This window comes from Labrus mixtus, chromosome 6 (assembly GCF_963584025.1).
Source record: "Labrus mixtus chromosome 6, fLabMix1.1, whole genome shotgun sequence".
Classification (NCBI taxonomy): domain Eukaryota; kingdom Metazoa; phylum Chordata; class Actinopteri; order Labriformes; family Labridae; genus Labrus; species Labrus mixtus.
Window position 1 is genome coordinate 11108157 of NC_083617.1, and position 14568 is coordinate 11122724.

The window sequence follows — 14568 nt, forward strand, 5'->3', positions numbered from 1 at the left end:
AAGTGCATGTTAGCAATAAATCCAGATGTTCCCTTGAAAAACAAGGCAAAGAAAGGAAGTGCATCATGTGACATCACTAATGAGGGGAAGTTTTTGCTGAGCTGGGTCCATGTTGAACTTGACAACAGCAGCACAATGAATTGACAAGCTGTATGTTTATAAACAGGAGTCAGTGGGCTACATATAGTAACATACTGCTTCTGATTTGTTTGAGAAGATGATAAATACACACTCAAAGTTATAAATATATTCCTTGAAACAGAAGCAGGAAATCTACTAGAACATTGTACATTGATGGTTAATGCTTGTGATTGTGTAATGTGATTTGTATGGTTGGGTATTGTAAGTGAGGTCTTGAAGATAACTGGCTGTTTTTTTCAGTCGGTTTGTTCAGCTTATTTTTTTTTTTTTTGGTATATTCATATTTTCTCCCTAAAGTCTTTGCTGAGGCTTGGGATCACAGTGAGTGATTTTTTTTTGTTTGGCAGTGAATTCTTCCTTGAGCATGCAAATAATCTGACAGCTGTAAAAAATAATAAGGCAACATCTTCTAGAGTTTAAAATGCAATAATCCCTCATAATCCCTCAAAGCAAAGTTGAATCATAGTTTTTTCTGTGAACGATGATAGATGTTTATAACATAGCTGCTCAGTTTTATTTCCATTTGTTTTCATATTTGTATTTTCTTTGATTTGATTGTAGGACAGCTGTAGCGTCTTGCCTTGATCAACTCCTCTTCTTTTTTTTTTTTTAGCATTGCCAATGTTTCCCCAACCTTAACAACATCATTTACAAGGGCAATGTTGTAATACACTGTAAGAATGATTGCCAAACCTTAAAGGGATAGGCCAAGATGTTCTAACTATACCTGAAGGTATAGTTAGAACATTTATAGTAACCAGTGCAACACAAACTTTTGGAACTCTGGAGAATCAGTGACATTTTCTGTAATTGTTTAATAGACCATATTGAGAGACCAGTTGCCTTTCAATTGCATATCCTGTGGTCAGTGGGAAGAGCTGTAGATGTTGATAGACTTAGACATTGACATGCTCTGATCTGCTCCCACTGGCCTTAGTTATCAGATAAATGTCATGTGTCCTACAAAAAAAGCAAAATCACTGCCCTGATTGACTAAAAGCATTTTAGTATTCTACCACCAGTAGTCGTTCCAATAATTGACATCATTGACATCTCCTTCAACATGCAGCTGGCATGATGATCATGTTACTCTGCGCCAGCGTCAGTGACGGATCGTTCCCTCTGCTTCTTCATGTAAAAATGATACATCAGAGCCAAGTGAAAGTGTCCATCTCCACCATGTTTGCAGGGTAACGGAGGGGAGAATGACAGATTGTGTGCTATTATCTTATTGGAGAATCAGCGCAGCATCCATGAAGGTGTAAAGAGTGGGTGAAATGACGTGAGAAGAGGACGGAAGTATGCTCCATGGGGTCTGAGACGGGAGAGCTGATGGTCTGAGATGTGTGCAGTCAGTGGAGGGGCGAGGTTGTATTAAAGCAGTTGTCTCATGCAAGTGATACATACTGCTCGACGTTTACCCTGTGTCAACTGAGAGGATTTCCAAATGTAAAAAAAACGTGAGGAAGGCAAGGATCAGCACTAGTGTGTGATGGAGAAAGAGACAAACTAGAGTAAATGTATGAAAAGAGTAAGATGGAAATAAAAGAGAAGGGAATGATAATAAAAGGCAAAAACATCTTTCATATTTCCCCGCTAAGCTCTTAATTGCAAATTTCCCCTGAAGATATAAAAAATATGGCTGAACAATGAGGCTGCCCAGGGGAGGCCCCATAGATTAATTGGGCCGATGGAACCCTCTGACATTAACATTTATGCCATTTGTTTACTCTTTTTCAATGAATAATAATAGGCCACCTCCCTTGAAGATCCCAAGTCACTCATTAGTTCCGGTGTGCAGCTTGTTGTGGATGAGAATATTGAAGCAGCAGAAGCAAAAAAAGAACAGTTCATCTCAGTTCAATGCTGGCATACAGAAACTGTTTCCAAAGGTTCTTAAGAATTCCTTCTTCTCATAAACTTTTAATGAAGATTTGCACAGCCTTGTTTGCCATATATTAGCTCGAGTGTGCAGAAAATCATTAGAGAGGCTCTTAACAGCCGTTTACCTGCTTGGCATGTATGCACGTGTTTTTTTTTTGTATGATATGTTTTCAGTATTTTCTTTGAAGTTCATTTTAGAACATTTATCAATGCGATACATTTTCAGGCATGATGTGCTAGGTTTTCTTCAGGTTTTTTTTTAAACATGGTTACATGAAACCAGAGCTGATAATGAGGCTGTTCTTCACATGTGTCGACATAAAGGTCATATTAACTCTGAGTTTTATTTTCACCAGCACTAGTTGGCTTGCTGAAAATGTCATTCAGTTCAGTATTCTGTAAACCTTGTGAGAAACTAAAAGATCAATGCAGAATGACTATAGAGGAGTTGAATAAAAGGGCTTATGTTCACTGAGCTGGCAGCACCTTTTTTGGTATTAAAAAAACAATGTATAGTTAATCAAAAATCAAGAACGGGCAGGTCTTCTGGTATCAACTTTGTTCACCACAATTGCAGAGGAGAAACTAATCAATGACAACCCAATCATGTTGTACCTCACCTTGTAAGTAACCATGACGCAACTCTTCTACCAGTCTTGTGATAGTCTCCCAGCCTTTGCTTCACCTTGTTTATCTCATACACTCAGACTTGTTTTTTGTAAGGACAACTTCCACTCCTAGAGCTGCTGCTAATGCCAGGACACAAATCCTTCCTATTGTTTTTACATTTACATTTTTTTTGAATACAATGCAATTTAAAACAGGCCCAATGGTCACTACCAAGGTACGCATGAGTGCCACATGACCGCTTTCGTAACCTAGCAACATTAAGCGTCAATGAAAAGCACTCTGATGTTGAGGTTGTGGACACAGTGTAGCGCACTCACCAATTTTCAGATTGAATTTATTGGTTTATTGGTGAGTGCGCTACACTGTGTCCACAACCTCAGGGTAAATGACATCATCATCAGCATCATTTCGAATGGACGTTATCAATTGGATGACTCACATTTATTACGGAGAGAGCAACAAAGCCTCCAGCTAAGATAGTGTACAGGGAGGATTTGGTCTCTTCCTGTTGATTAGTGATTGAATATAATGAAAACAAGATTGCATTGAACTGAAACTGTTTGCATCAGTTACCTCAATAAACGGATCAAGCATGCAATCATTGCTCTGTTTTTATGAGCATATTTTTTTTTAGCTGCTTACCACATAAAGAGTTTACAGTTCAGTGCTTGTTAGTGTTGGGTGATGTTACCTCAAGGCGTTTTTGAGCTCATATCATCATCATCCAGTGCCCAGAAGTCTTCTGAGCTGCATTGTTAGTTGCAAAGAAAGATTTCAAACACTCCCTTTGACACACATTTGACATTCATGGCCTTATGTTTTAGCTGTTGAAGCTTTCATTACGACAGAGCCTCCATGGTGGGGTATATGTGGAGAACACAAACCGCTTATTTTATAAAAGATGAACAAGTGAGGCATGCTTTATAGCAGCTCGTCCATCGGCTATGATTAATGCACAGGCTTCTCTCCTACTGTACTATAGATGAGCGCATTTACACTCCCGCTGGTTTGTCTAACTATTCCGTTTAAAGGGTGAAGGGGGAATATGACATCATGCTCTTTATACAGTTAGATGTGTTGTCGTGTGGGAATCGTTTTATGGTGTTAAATATTCCGGACATGTAGGCCAGCAGCTATGAAACAGTTCTTTCATTAACAGCTCTTCTGTACCTCACCAGTGTTGGCTTTAGTTCGCAACCGAAGGAAATATTGACATTGATAAATCCTCCGTACAAATTGCAATGTTTCACACCTATTTGCCATCTGCTTTCTTTAGAAGAAAAAAAAAGGGTTTGGGCTTTACACCAACATATTTTGGATCTTTGTGTTTTTTTTTTCCACCTGCAGCTTTGTACTTTGCCCAATTTCTGCAAGACTTTTTAAGACTCTAAGGTAATAAAAAGTAATGGGTAGTAAAAGGAAGGAATATCTGGAGGCATAAAAGATAAGGTTACCATCACCTTGCTATAAAATGAAAACAAAAACTGCAGGGAGAGGGCATATCCAGAGGAAAGAGATTGACTCCAATGATCTGTAAATTCCAGATGCTCACACAAGACACAAGGCAGCTGGTGCACAATCCATCTCTATTGATTCCTCTCATGTGTATGTCCTATATCTTACATGAGGATACAAACGGTCAGTTTTTGGTTGTAAAGAAAGTTATTTTGCTCATCCATTAGAAGCTCAGCAATTCTGATCCATTCATAAATGGAGAATTGGACAATCATCGCTGTTTTTTACTTACTGAAGGGAAATTGAGAGCAGCATTGGGAGAATTCACGCTGGGTTTTTTTCAGGTGATAACTGAGGATATGTTAGGACTCAATCTCATCCAAATGTTGGCGTGTGATTTCATCTAAAATGCACTTGATTTGCTGTTTGGTCCTCTTAACAGAAACAGCGATGAAGTTATTGGTATAAAATGAAAATAAGCCTTGTGGGAGAAGTCACATCAGTAATTTTCTCACTCACATGCCAAAAGAAATGCCTGACAATTCATGCATATCCTTCTCCTTACATGCCTCCTATGATGATGAAGTTAATCTTATTGTTGGGGGGGGGGGGGGGGGGGGGTGGATGTTGTCTTTTTAGTCTAACAGTGCTTGACCAGCAGAAGCCCCTAAGCAGAAAAATCATACATGTATGACCTTACCGTCACATGCTATCATTTCCACTTATTACTTCCTGTCAACACCTATATTCTTCCAAGGGGTAAAGTCTGTGTAGGTATCAGGTCAAGAAGTTATAAAGAAGATCGTATGGTCAGTTATGTTACTCAACCAGGAAAAAGTCATTTGAATACATTTTAAGAAATTCATGTTTTACTCTAAATGCCTGTATGCTTCTGTTTATTTAAAATAGTATGTCCAGAGGAAGAGTCATGTAATGGTATCACTATACCATGATTCACCATTCACTGCTGCTTTTTGGTGCTGAGAGGCTTGTTTCTCTCTCCGTGGTTTGTTTTACTGATGTGATGACTTCGCTCGCCTCGGGCGCCACATCACACACGGTGCTTTGAAGCCTGAGGTTAGGGACACAGACAGAGATTGTTGTTTGAATGAGTTTACCCTCTTGATGATTGAACAACAAAGAGGCAGGTTTTTATTTGGTTTTTGATGTGAAATGTCGACAATAAAGCCAGTTGTACTGCTCCTACTTGTCGCTGTAGCTTTCAAGTTGTGTGCCTGGCAGGTGACTGTCTGAGTCATTGGTACATATGTCTCTGCAGGGCCTTTCTGGGTCTTTAATCTCTAAAAACAACTGGTAGAAATGACTATTTTTGTGTCTTTCTTTCTTTCTTTCCTTTTTTCTTGTCATGAGTAGTGTCGTCATCCAGACCTGATGTGAACTCGCTGCAGAATGATTTAACGTGAACGAGCTGCTCTGTAAATTATTCCGGGAGGATCTTGACTCATTAAGGAGCTATCTTTGCTTTGGTCAGTCAATATTTAAATAGGATCGGCCCATTAGCCTGCTTGTTTGATATTGGTCTTCTGCCTGCTGGAGCGTTTATATTGGAACATTTAAGTCTGTCTCTCTCATTAATGTGACTTTTTAGTCGCGCTAGCAGCAGGATTCAGACGGTCGATAAGTTAGTTGGTCATTTCACGACGTTGGTCCAGACTCCTGAAGAATCTTGACAGTCATGTTGTGCTTTGCAAAATATATCCGTAGTATTCGTTTGGTGATGCCCTATGGGATTACAAGTCTTTCATAATATCTCCAGAAATATCAGAAATATCTCCACATCTGCTTGAGGGTTTGCAAAAGAACAACAACTGGTGCAGCCATTGATTGTTCCAAGAAGATACATTTCGTAACCTCGACTGATACTTGAAATGTGAAATGTCTTCCCAGCTGTGGAATGGACTGCACAAGAGATTTGTCCTCATATCAATGTTCCCAATAGGATTATTGTTAAAAGTAGTCGTTTCCTGACATTTCATTTAGCTTAATTGGTGGGTCAGATGTTGCAATTCTTACAAGAGAAACCGTAATCATGACCATGTTTAACATTTAAACAGCTACACACAAGTGTACTGACTTTAGCATGGAGCTCAAATACAGTTTTTAGTATTTAGTATTTAGCCTACAGCTGAGTTGAATTGCTAGCTTGGCTTTACACCTTATATGTCAGTAAGAAGACCTTGTTCTACAAAGATAGAAGGCACAATTATACTGGAAGGTTGCTACAGAATAATAAGTGATGAATTTAATGCTGATAAAGAAAACATTCTCACAACAGCCGAGCAGAGAAGTTCACATGTTCATGAGTAATGTTGTACAGAACCAGAGGAGTGGACTGAGGGAACATGCTCTAATTCTGCATTTCAGGGGATTTTCTGTTTTCGTCTCTCTTCTCCTTCCACCCTCATCTTCCTCTCTCTCTCTCTCTCTCTCTCTCTCTGGCTTTGTACAATCCAATGCACCAGCTACAGCCAAGCCTAAGCTGAAGGGACACTGAGCTGTATGTAAATCAATTTGGAACGCATCGGTATGTGGAAATAGAATTAGACATGTCAACCACACCTCTTTATTTCCTTCTCTCGTCTATATATTTCTCTCCCTCTGTGGTAGTCTGCTCCTTTTCGAGTTGGGCATAAAGGGCCATAAGGAGCGGCTATAGGAAGGCTTAGGGTTAGGCTTGTGGGGTAGAGGGGATTAAAAGAAATCACTGAAGTTAGCAGTCTTCAAAGGAAGCAGAAAGACAGCAAGAGGAGCCATATTTCTCTCAAATGGTTTCATGCTTGAGGGGCTTTGCGTAATGGGGAATTATTACATGAAGCATGGAGTTGCATATATGTAAATGAGCCGCCACGCTTAAAGGAACATTGTACTCAGTGGATGCACGAGAAAATTATTGTGTAAAAAAAAACAAAAAAAAAAAAAACGTATTGCTGTAAACAACGCGGAGCACATCAGGCTTCAGCATCATTGATTACACTGTGGTTGTCAGTGTCTGCATGATTTGATTTGTTCTTTTCAAATAAAACTCATCACAACAGTTCTATCTGCAATCAATTTCAGATATGACAGCCAGCTATATCTGACACTTTTATATGCAGCAGCAGAAGAAGAATAAGAGGTTATGTATGGTCCACTGTAATGTAATAATTTTTCTGCTGTGCTGTCTGTTTGGTCCCTGCATTGTGCTCCATATCTCTAGCAGCCATTGACTTTCTGCAGTGTATAGATAAACTGGATGTCCGCACTCCACTTATGTCAAGAAATGGAAGGAAAGGAAAGGAAACAAAAAAAAATGTGTTCATATGAGACATCGGGCACTAGAGGTTCTTAGTGTTAACAAGTTCAACTTGAATTGTAAATGATTAACTATTTTCAAACAATCAAGAAAGTGTGGGGAGCCCTTCATCTCGCAATCAATAATTCAGGCTGTAAATTAATTTTCAAAGAAATGTAATTTATTCTGAAGAGCAGTTTGTAAATGGCTGAGATTATTTTTGAAGACGAATAACAGTACTGGCTGCCTCCCCAAGGTGCTATTAAAGAGGCCCTCATTCATCACAATTAACCTGGGCGACCATTAGTGAATCTTTAATTAGTTGTTAGGCTGTGTGTAATGAATCGCAACACACACTAAGGAGAAGTGAATCAATGGTTATTGACACAAGCAATTACAAGAGATTTATGTAACGTTTTGGTGGGATAAAAGTTCAATGTGTCTGGTGCATTTGTTTGTGTAATGCAGAATGATAGCAAAGGAGAACACTCTCGGTTCACAGGGTGCTACCACCTATGCTACAATTACAGTTGTAGAATAACTTGACAGTGTGGCCCTGAGACTATCATCTTCCTCTGCTGGTATTGAAAAGAAAGTCATTTTGCACATCCATCACAAGCTCAGCAATTCTGTTCCATTCAGAAAATCTGTCACCTGTCATTTTGAACATACTTGAAGGAAACTGAATGCAGCATTTGGAGAATACACACTGGGTTTGCGGCGAGAAATGAGGCAATTTTAGACCAATTCTCAATCCCAATGTTGGTGTGATTTCATTGGCGGCATGCTTGCCTTTACAAAAATGGTAATGTAGCTGGGTAGCTGTTGCTAGGAAAGGGAGGTGTAAGGTCTGAAGTATTCAGAAAGAAATGTTCTTGTGGAAAAACATGAGGACATGCCTTGGGTGCAGTGAGTAAAAAGCCTCTACGGCAGCTCAATAAAATGTGAAATTTTAACCTGTTTTTCAATGTGCTCTGGAGAAACTCAAATCAAGGTTTTTAAAGGGGTGTTGTCGGCTCAACAGCTCAGATTTATTCTGTGACAATAAAATGGCAACGAGGGAAGGATAAAAAGGCGGGGCAGAAATGGCAACCAAGAGCATCTGATCATCAGCTGTAAGATACGATATCCCACAACCCCAGAGCTTGAAGGTAACCGGCGAGGGCGGAGGGAACTCTCCTCAAACCCACTGTAAACATTCACAGCCCTCATAACTTCTGTGTAATCTTGCCAAAAAAGTTGATTACAGGCGGAGTCCATCGTGTAAAACCTGCAGCTTTAATACAGTGTGTATCATAATACATGGGGCAAAGCTGGCTCGCTCAAAGAACAGCACGAGAGCATTTGCATGGAATTAACGCTCACATGACACGGATTCCTTCCTTACTACCAAGTAGAGCATTTAGACTTTGCCCTCCTTTCTCCACATTTTTCAGTGTAATTTTTAAACGGGTTTGCTTGGTATGAAGATTTTGGAATTTGTTTTTAACCAAATCCTACCTTCTGATGTGTAACCCATTTGTAATGAGACATACCGAGCTCAAGTCATTACATGCTGCTGGCTGATCAGATTAGCTTTAGAGCTCGCTAATGGCATGATAAGGCACATTACAGCGATAATACGTTTTTAACAAAGTTAAAGTCAGTCAGGCACCATCCATGGAGGATCGATTTTCAAAACCGGTCAAAAAAAAGTACCTAAAACATTGCTGAAAGAATCTTAGTAGAGTCTCTCATTACGGTTGAATTGTGTGTGCTTTTGTGGTTTGTGATCCACGCAGGCTGTGTGAGATGGCAGAGTTATTTGGGATGTGAATGATTTCCGCTGACTTGGACAAGCACTGGGTTCCCGTTTTCAAACGAAAGCCTCTCTCTGTCATTTTGACTCCCCTCTTTTTTAGAGACAAAAAATGACCTATTCTTAAAGTTTTAGTTTTGACAGTTTGTTTTCCTTTAGAAATGTTTTGTACTTAGCCTACGGATTCAAAGTGACACTTTTTTCATCCTATTTACCTTTTGACTCTGGTATTGGGAGGGGTTTTTGTGTATTTCACACAGTCATTTTTCAGTACCTGTCATACACAAAGTATTTTTCTGAGAATTTGTCCCTTTTTTGTTCATTTCATTTGCTGGTACCTTGTGACTTTCTGGTCCTCTCTCTCTTCTCTGGCACACACATGCACCCAGACACAGACACAGACACACACACACACACACACACACACACACACACACACACACACACACACACACACACACACACACACACACACACACACACACACACGTCCTGAGATCATATTGCCTGATGTCAGGGTAATTATGCAGCTGCAAAAGATGGGTGTTCCTGCTGCTCCTTTGCCAGTGCTTGGGGTGGGGCTCACTGTGTCCATCTGCTCATGGCTTTAGGAAGGAAAAGCATACACAAACTGAGAGTTTAAAATATCTCCACACACACACACACACACACACACACACACACACACACACACACACAAATGCACAGAACACACACGTACTATATAATTACCTCAGCAGGGACTCTACTCAGTCATGCAAGATGCCAGGGGATTTAAGGACATGTACAAATCACGTTATAAATTCACAGAAAATCATGTCCCTCCTAGCCTCAGAAATCTCCCAAATCCTTATAAGCAACACTGAATCTACACAAAATACCAAACCAAGGCTCCACTTTTCTTAGCATGATTCTTAACAGACTTGTTCAAATTAATTTCTATTAACAATGCTGGAAAAAATACCTGGATGTTTAATGTGTCTATTTCTTCCTGTTTTGTTTCTGTTCTTTTCATAGGGGTCTTTTTGCAAGCCATTACACTGAGACACATTACCAGGAGGATGGAAGTGCAGTCAGCGGTTCTCACAAAACAACGGTACAGTGGCACTCAAACGCTTTTGACATTTATGGACGAGAGTGGACATGCAGTGTTGCTCCGCTGGCACACTGTCAAAAATTCACTGACAAAGATATTGTTTTTTTTTTTTTTTACTTATAGCACATTATGTATATAAGTACAATTAATTAATGCATTAGATAAAAATTGCATTTTGGATTGAATTAAGACTGTGATTTCCTGTTTTAGTTGTCTTTTCCGTCATCACAACATGTCACAGTGTGTGTGTATATGAAAGCGTCTGGCAGTTTCTGAACACTGAGTCTGTCCTGTGGCCTACTTGATGATAAGCTGTGTTTTATGCTGGATGTTTTTCAGCCAACTCTGCCAGCAGGGTTTTTATTTTGGAATCCCCTATTAGCAGCTGATCTATTCCAGACTATTTATTTTTTTGGTGTGTTGGCTGAGTAGAGAAAAGTGGCTGCACCTCTTTTAAAAATGAAGAGACGATTGATGATCGTTTAGAGTTTCAAATCAAGAAGTCTCTGTGGCAATTGTCTTGTTGAAATGAGTTTGTGGAGATGAAAAACAAACAAACAGGCACACTGATTCTTCAATCTATGATGTAGGTGTTTTCATTTCAAATAAGGTAGAAGGAGTAGTTTCCCTTCTTATCCACAGGTTTTCATTTTCAGCTGCCATTGTTAAAGTTCCAAAAAAATACTTTAAAAAAACAATTCTAATTCTGCTTTAAAAAAAATACTTAACAGTGCCTTCCTTGATTGAGGCTAAGTTGGATGTAAATCCTTGTTTAATAGAGCTACTGTGAGACAGTTTGACAGGTTGCTTGATGCTCAGAGGGGGAATGTTTGGTAATTGTGTGTTGACTGACAAGTCTATTTACTGCATAGCTATGCAAACAGCTTTCCCCCCCTCTCTCTCTCATACACACACCTTTTAATTTTAAGTGGGCGGAAGTTACAAGCATTGCATCAGGCTGTCAAATAGATGCACTGTATTGTCTTAGATAAGCCTCAAACAGCTGCACGCCTTCAGTACCTGCTGCCACTGAACTCAGACATATGGTTATCAGGCATCAGAGGAATGACAAGGACTGTAAATAAACTCTGGCATCCTCTGAGTTATACGATAAAACAACACAATCTGAAGAAAATAAATCACGTTTTTTTCCTGCTGCTGGTCCAGCATACAATTCAACACCTATGATAATGAACCTGCACCGTTAAACAAGACACAAACTAATCCCTGCAGAAGTAGGAGTTGTGTCGGATCAGCCATTAAAAGCTCACGCTGTGCAAATATTTTGGTCACACATAGCACCTTATTTAGAGCAACAATAGGTAGGAAATTAGTTTGATGCACTTCGGCGCCCCAAGTCATTGCAAGAAGCTGATCAACCTGACTCTGCAAGCATCTTCAGCCCCTTGTTGCAAACTCTTTGCATACAGTATGTGCATGTGTATTCAGCTGTTGCCATGGTATCTATGCGCTGTGGCTAAATGGCTATATCGGAGAGGGTCATTTGTTACATACTTATAAAGCTTATTTGAAAATCGACAAGGAAAAAGAAACCTCTTTGGCGTGGTATGGATTTATTTATGTGTATGCAAACCTGAGACATAAATTGGGCTCAGTGACTTTCTGCCCCTGTTAACGCTGCTCAACACAAGACAGTGAAGACACGGATAACAATACAGCCTTACATTACGTTAAAATCTGTTATGAATAATAATATATTCAGGGTTGCACACGCTTCTTGCTCGGTCACTTTCACTTTTTCTCTTTTAGCTTCATCCCTCACCAACCTCTTCCTCTTAGCCTCAGTCATTGTATCAAAGCAATCCAAGTTTCATACTGCAGTAAACAGGCGATCAGGCCGTGCTGTGGGCACGGGAGGGACGCCATTCTCCTTGTTGAAAGTTATTGTGCTATTAAATGGACCTTTAAAAATACTGTTTTAAGGTAGAACGTTGCATACTGTTGCTTTAAGTATTTAGTTATAGTACAACCCAAAATGTCAAAATTTGATCGTCTGATTCTTTGGCATAAAAAATAGGTAACATATGTAGTAAATGTTTCTTCACTGAACAGTAAGAACAATATTACTACTGTCTCACATTCACACAAAAAAGATGAACTGCTCCCTTCAAGACACCTAGGGGGAAATAAAACTGAAAAACTGCAGAATACAGGGTACACCATGTATTCCATCTCTGTTCTGCTTTCGTGTAGCTTCAGGAAAATCCTCTAAAAATAATCTTATGACTTAATATTCCACTTTCCTTAAAATCACAGACATATTGAGGATAACCAAGGGAGACAATCACTATTGCTGCCTGATGTTTTCTTGAAAGAAAGGTGAAGTAATCTAGGTCAGGCATAGCCTCAGCACAGAGCCTTTGTAGCCGCTCTATTTTTAAACGTAATGTAATGAGCCTCAATTTCATCACCAGCTGGCTCAGTCTTTCTACTGTAATTGTCAAACAGAAGAGCTAAGAATCAAAAGGCTTTTTTCATTGCATGAATCATAACCCAAATCTCACCCCAAAGTATTTCCTCCTGCGTTTCAGTATTGGGGGTGAGAAATGGTCTGCTTAGTGACAAATGACAGTTGATTTAAGAGGAATTGAATACTTCCAAACAGTGAGTGGAGACCTGTGTCCCTCCTGAAGACGGTGACTTCCTCTGCTCTCCTTGCATTCAGACAAAGTCGTTTTCATTGTGTCTGAGGAGCCTTAAATGCCCTCTTTTCTTTCTACCAGACCTCTCTAGTGGAATGATAAAAAAAAAACAATTACTATATTACTTTCAACTCCCATCTGTGTCGTTTCTTCTCCTTCTTTTTTTTCCCAGCATTGTCTGTTTCATAAAGACTACTTTGTGCAGGAGTGGATGAAAGGAAAGACAGTTCCACTGTATCTTGTCCTCTTTTTTGCAGATTGTTAAAGCTCTTGGAAAGCAACATAAAGAAGACGAAAAAAATCAGTCAGCAAAAAATGTTTTATTGCAAAATGATGTGAAACAAATTCACAAAGAAACATAAAGTTGTGGCTGATACAATGTTGCTGATCTTGGCTGCAGTGTGTGTGAGAGAGAACTTAACCCACCCAAGCCTTTGAAAGCCCACAGGAGCTAGTGATCAGAGGTTGATGGTGGTATGGAAGTCAGGTAGTGCCTCATAAAAAAACAAATAACTCTTTATCTCTTTTAGGACAACTGCTACTACCATGGCGAAGTGCAGGCGCATCCAGACTCTGATGTCTCCCTCAGCACCTGCTCAGGCCTTCGGTAGGAATCACGATCATCACTCATTTTGTATTCAAGCAGCATCTCAGCACTGCCCTTTAAGTGCTATTTGCCACTGCAATGTTTATATTTACTTATAGTCATTCGGCAGAGCGGCCCATCCCTCCTAAGCCCCTTAAGTGCGCTGTCAGTGAGTTGATGTGTGACCCGCAGGAATAGTGGAAAATGTCATGCCTCGTTGTCTTTGTCCACAGAGACGTCCAGAAAATATTTGCACTCATTTTGGCAGTAATTGGCGTCTAGTTGTTGCTAATGAACGACACACAGTTCGAAGATTTGGGATTTGGGCATCAGCAACAAAGTCTTGAAATACTGACCGTTATCCTCTGCTTGAGTAAACAACATTTTTGGAGGCATGTGCAACCTTGACCTTTAAATCAAGTCAATAACAGCTTATTATAAGGAAAACTTTCTGTAGATTTGGGTTAAATATTATTGATCTGAAGCATGGGATGATTTTGATGTTAATCTACACATTTGTGAATTCTGCAGAGAGCTTTGCTGGATAGAGCTAAGATAAGTTTTACCCTAACAATGCCAGTGATAAAAGCTACTGTATGGCTTGGCCCTGTTGCCAGAAAAAAATTGTTTTGTTTCATTTGGCTTCAATTAAATTGGTCAAGTGGAGAAAAAGGCCCTTCCTCAGTTGTCACATATTCCAATAGAGAGAGCCACAATTGATCAAATTCTACATTGGAGAGATTGGTTACGCTTTGAGGCTTTGTTTTCAGATTTGCGCTTCTGTCTGTGCAGAGGCTTCATCGCACTCGAGAACAGAACATTCATCATCGAGCCGGTGTCTGGCAATGACAACTGTGCTCACTTCATCTACCGCGGGGAAGAACTCAGACTGACCCCAGGAGCCTGCGGCCACGGCTTCAATATGTCCTCAATTGCCCCAGAAAACCACATCAGAAGTCCCTTCCAATCTTTTCACTCCAGGGTGAGAGCGGTATCATTTTGTTTTCTTTCATCGCAAATCTT

At 39.8% G+C, this 14568-nt stretch overlaps 1 protein-coding gene across 1 annotated transcript in view; it reads left to right on the forward strand.

Moving 5' to 3' along the window:
- The window catches only part of adam12b (ADAM metallopeptidase domain 12b), a 76118-nt gene that overhangs the window by 23576 nt on the left and 37974 nt on the right, over positions 1-14568 (forward strand). The window contains exons 4-6 of the mRNA XM_061039955.1: positions 10218-10296; positions 13490-13566; positions 14338-14527. Coding sequence (XP_060895938.1) covers positions 10218-10296; positions 13490-13566; positions 14338-14527 — 346 coding nt within the window. The remainder of the gene's footprint in view (positions 1-10217; positions 10297-13489; positions 13567-14337; positions 14528-14568) is intronic.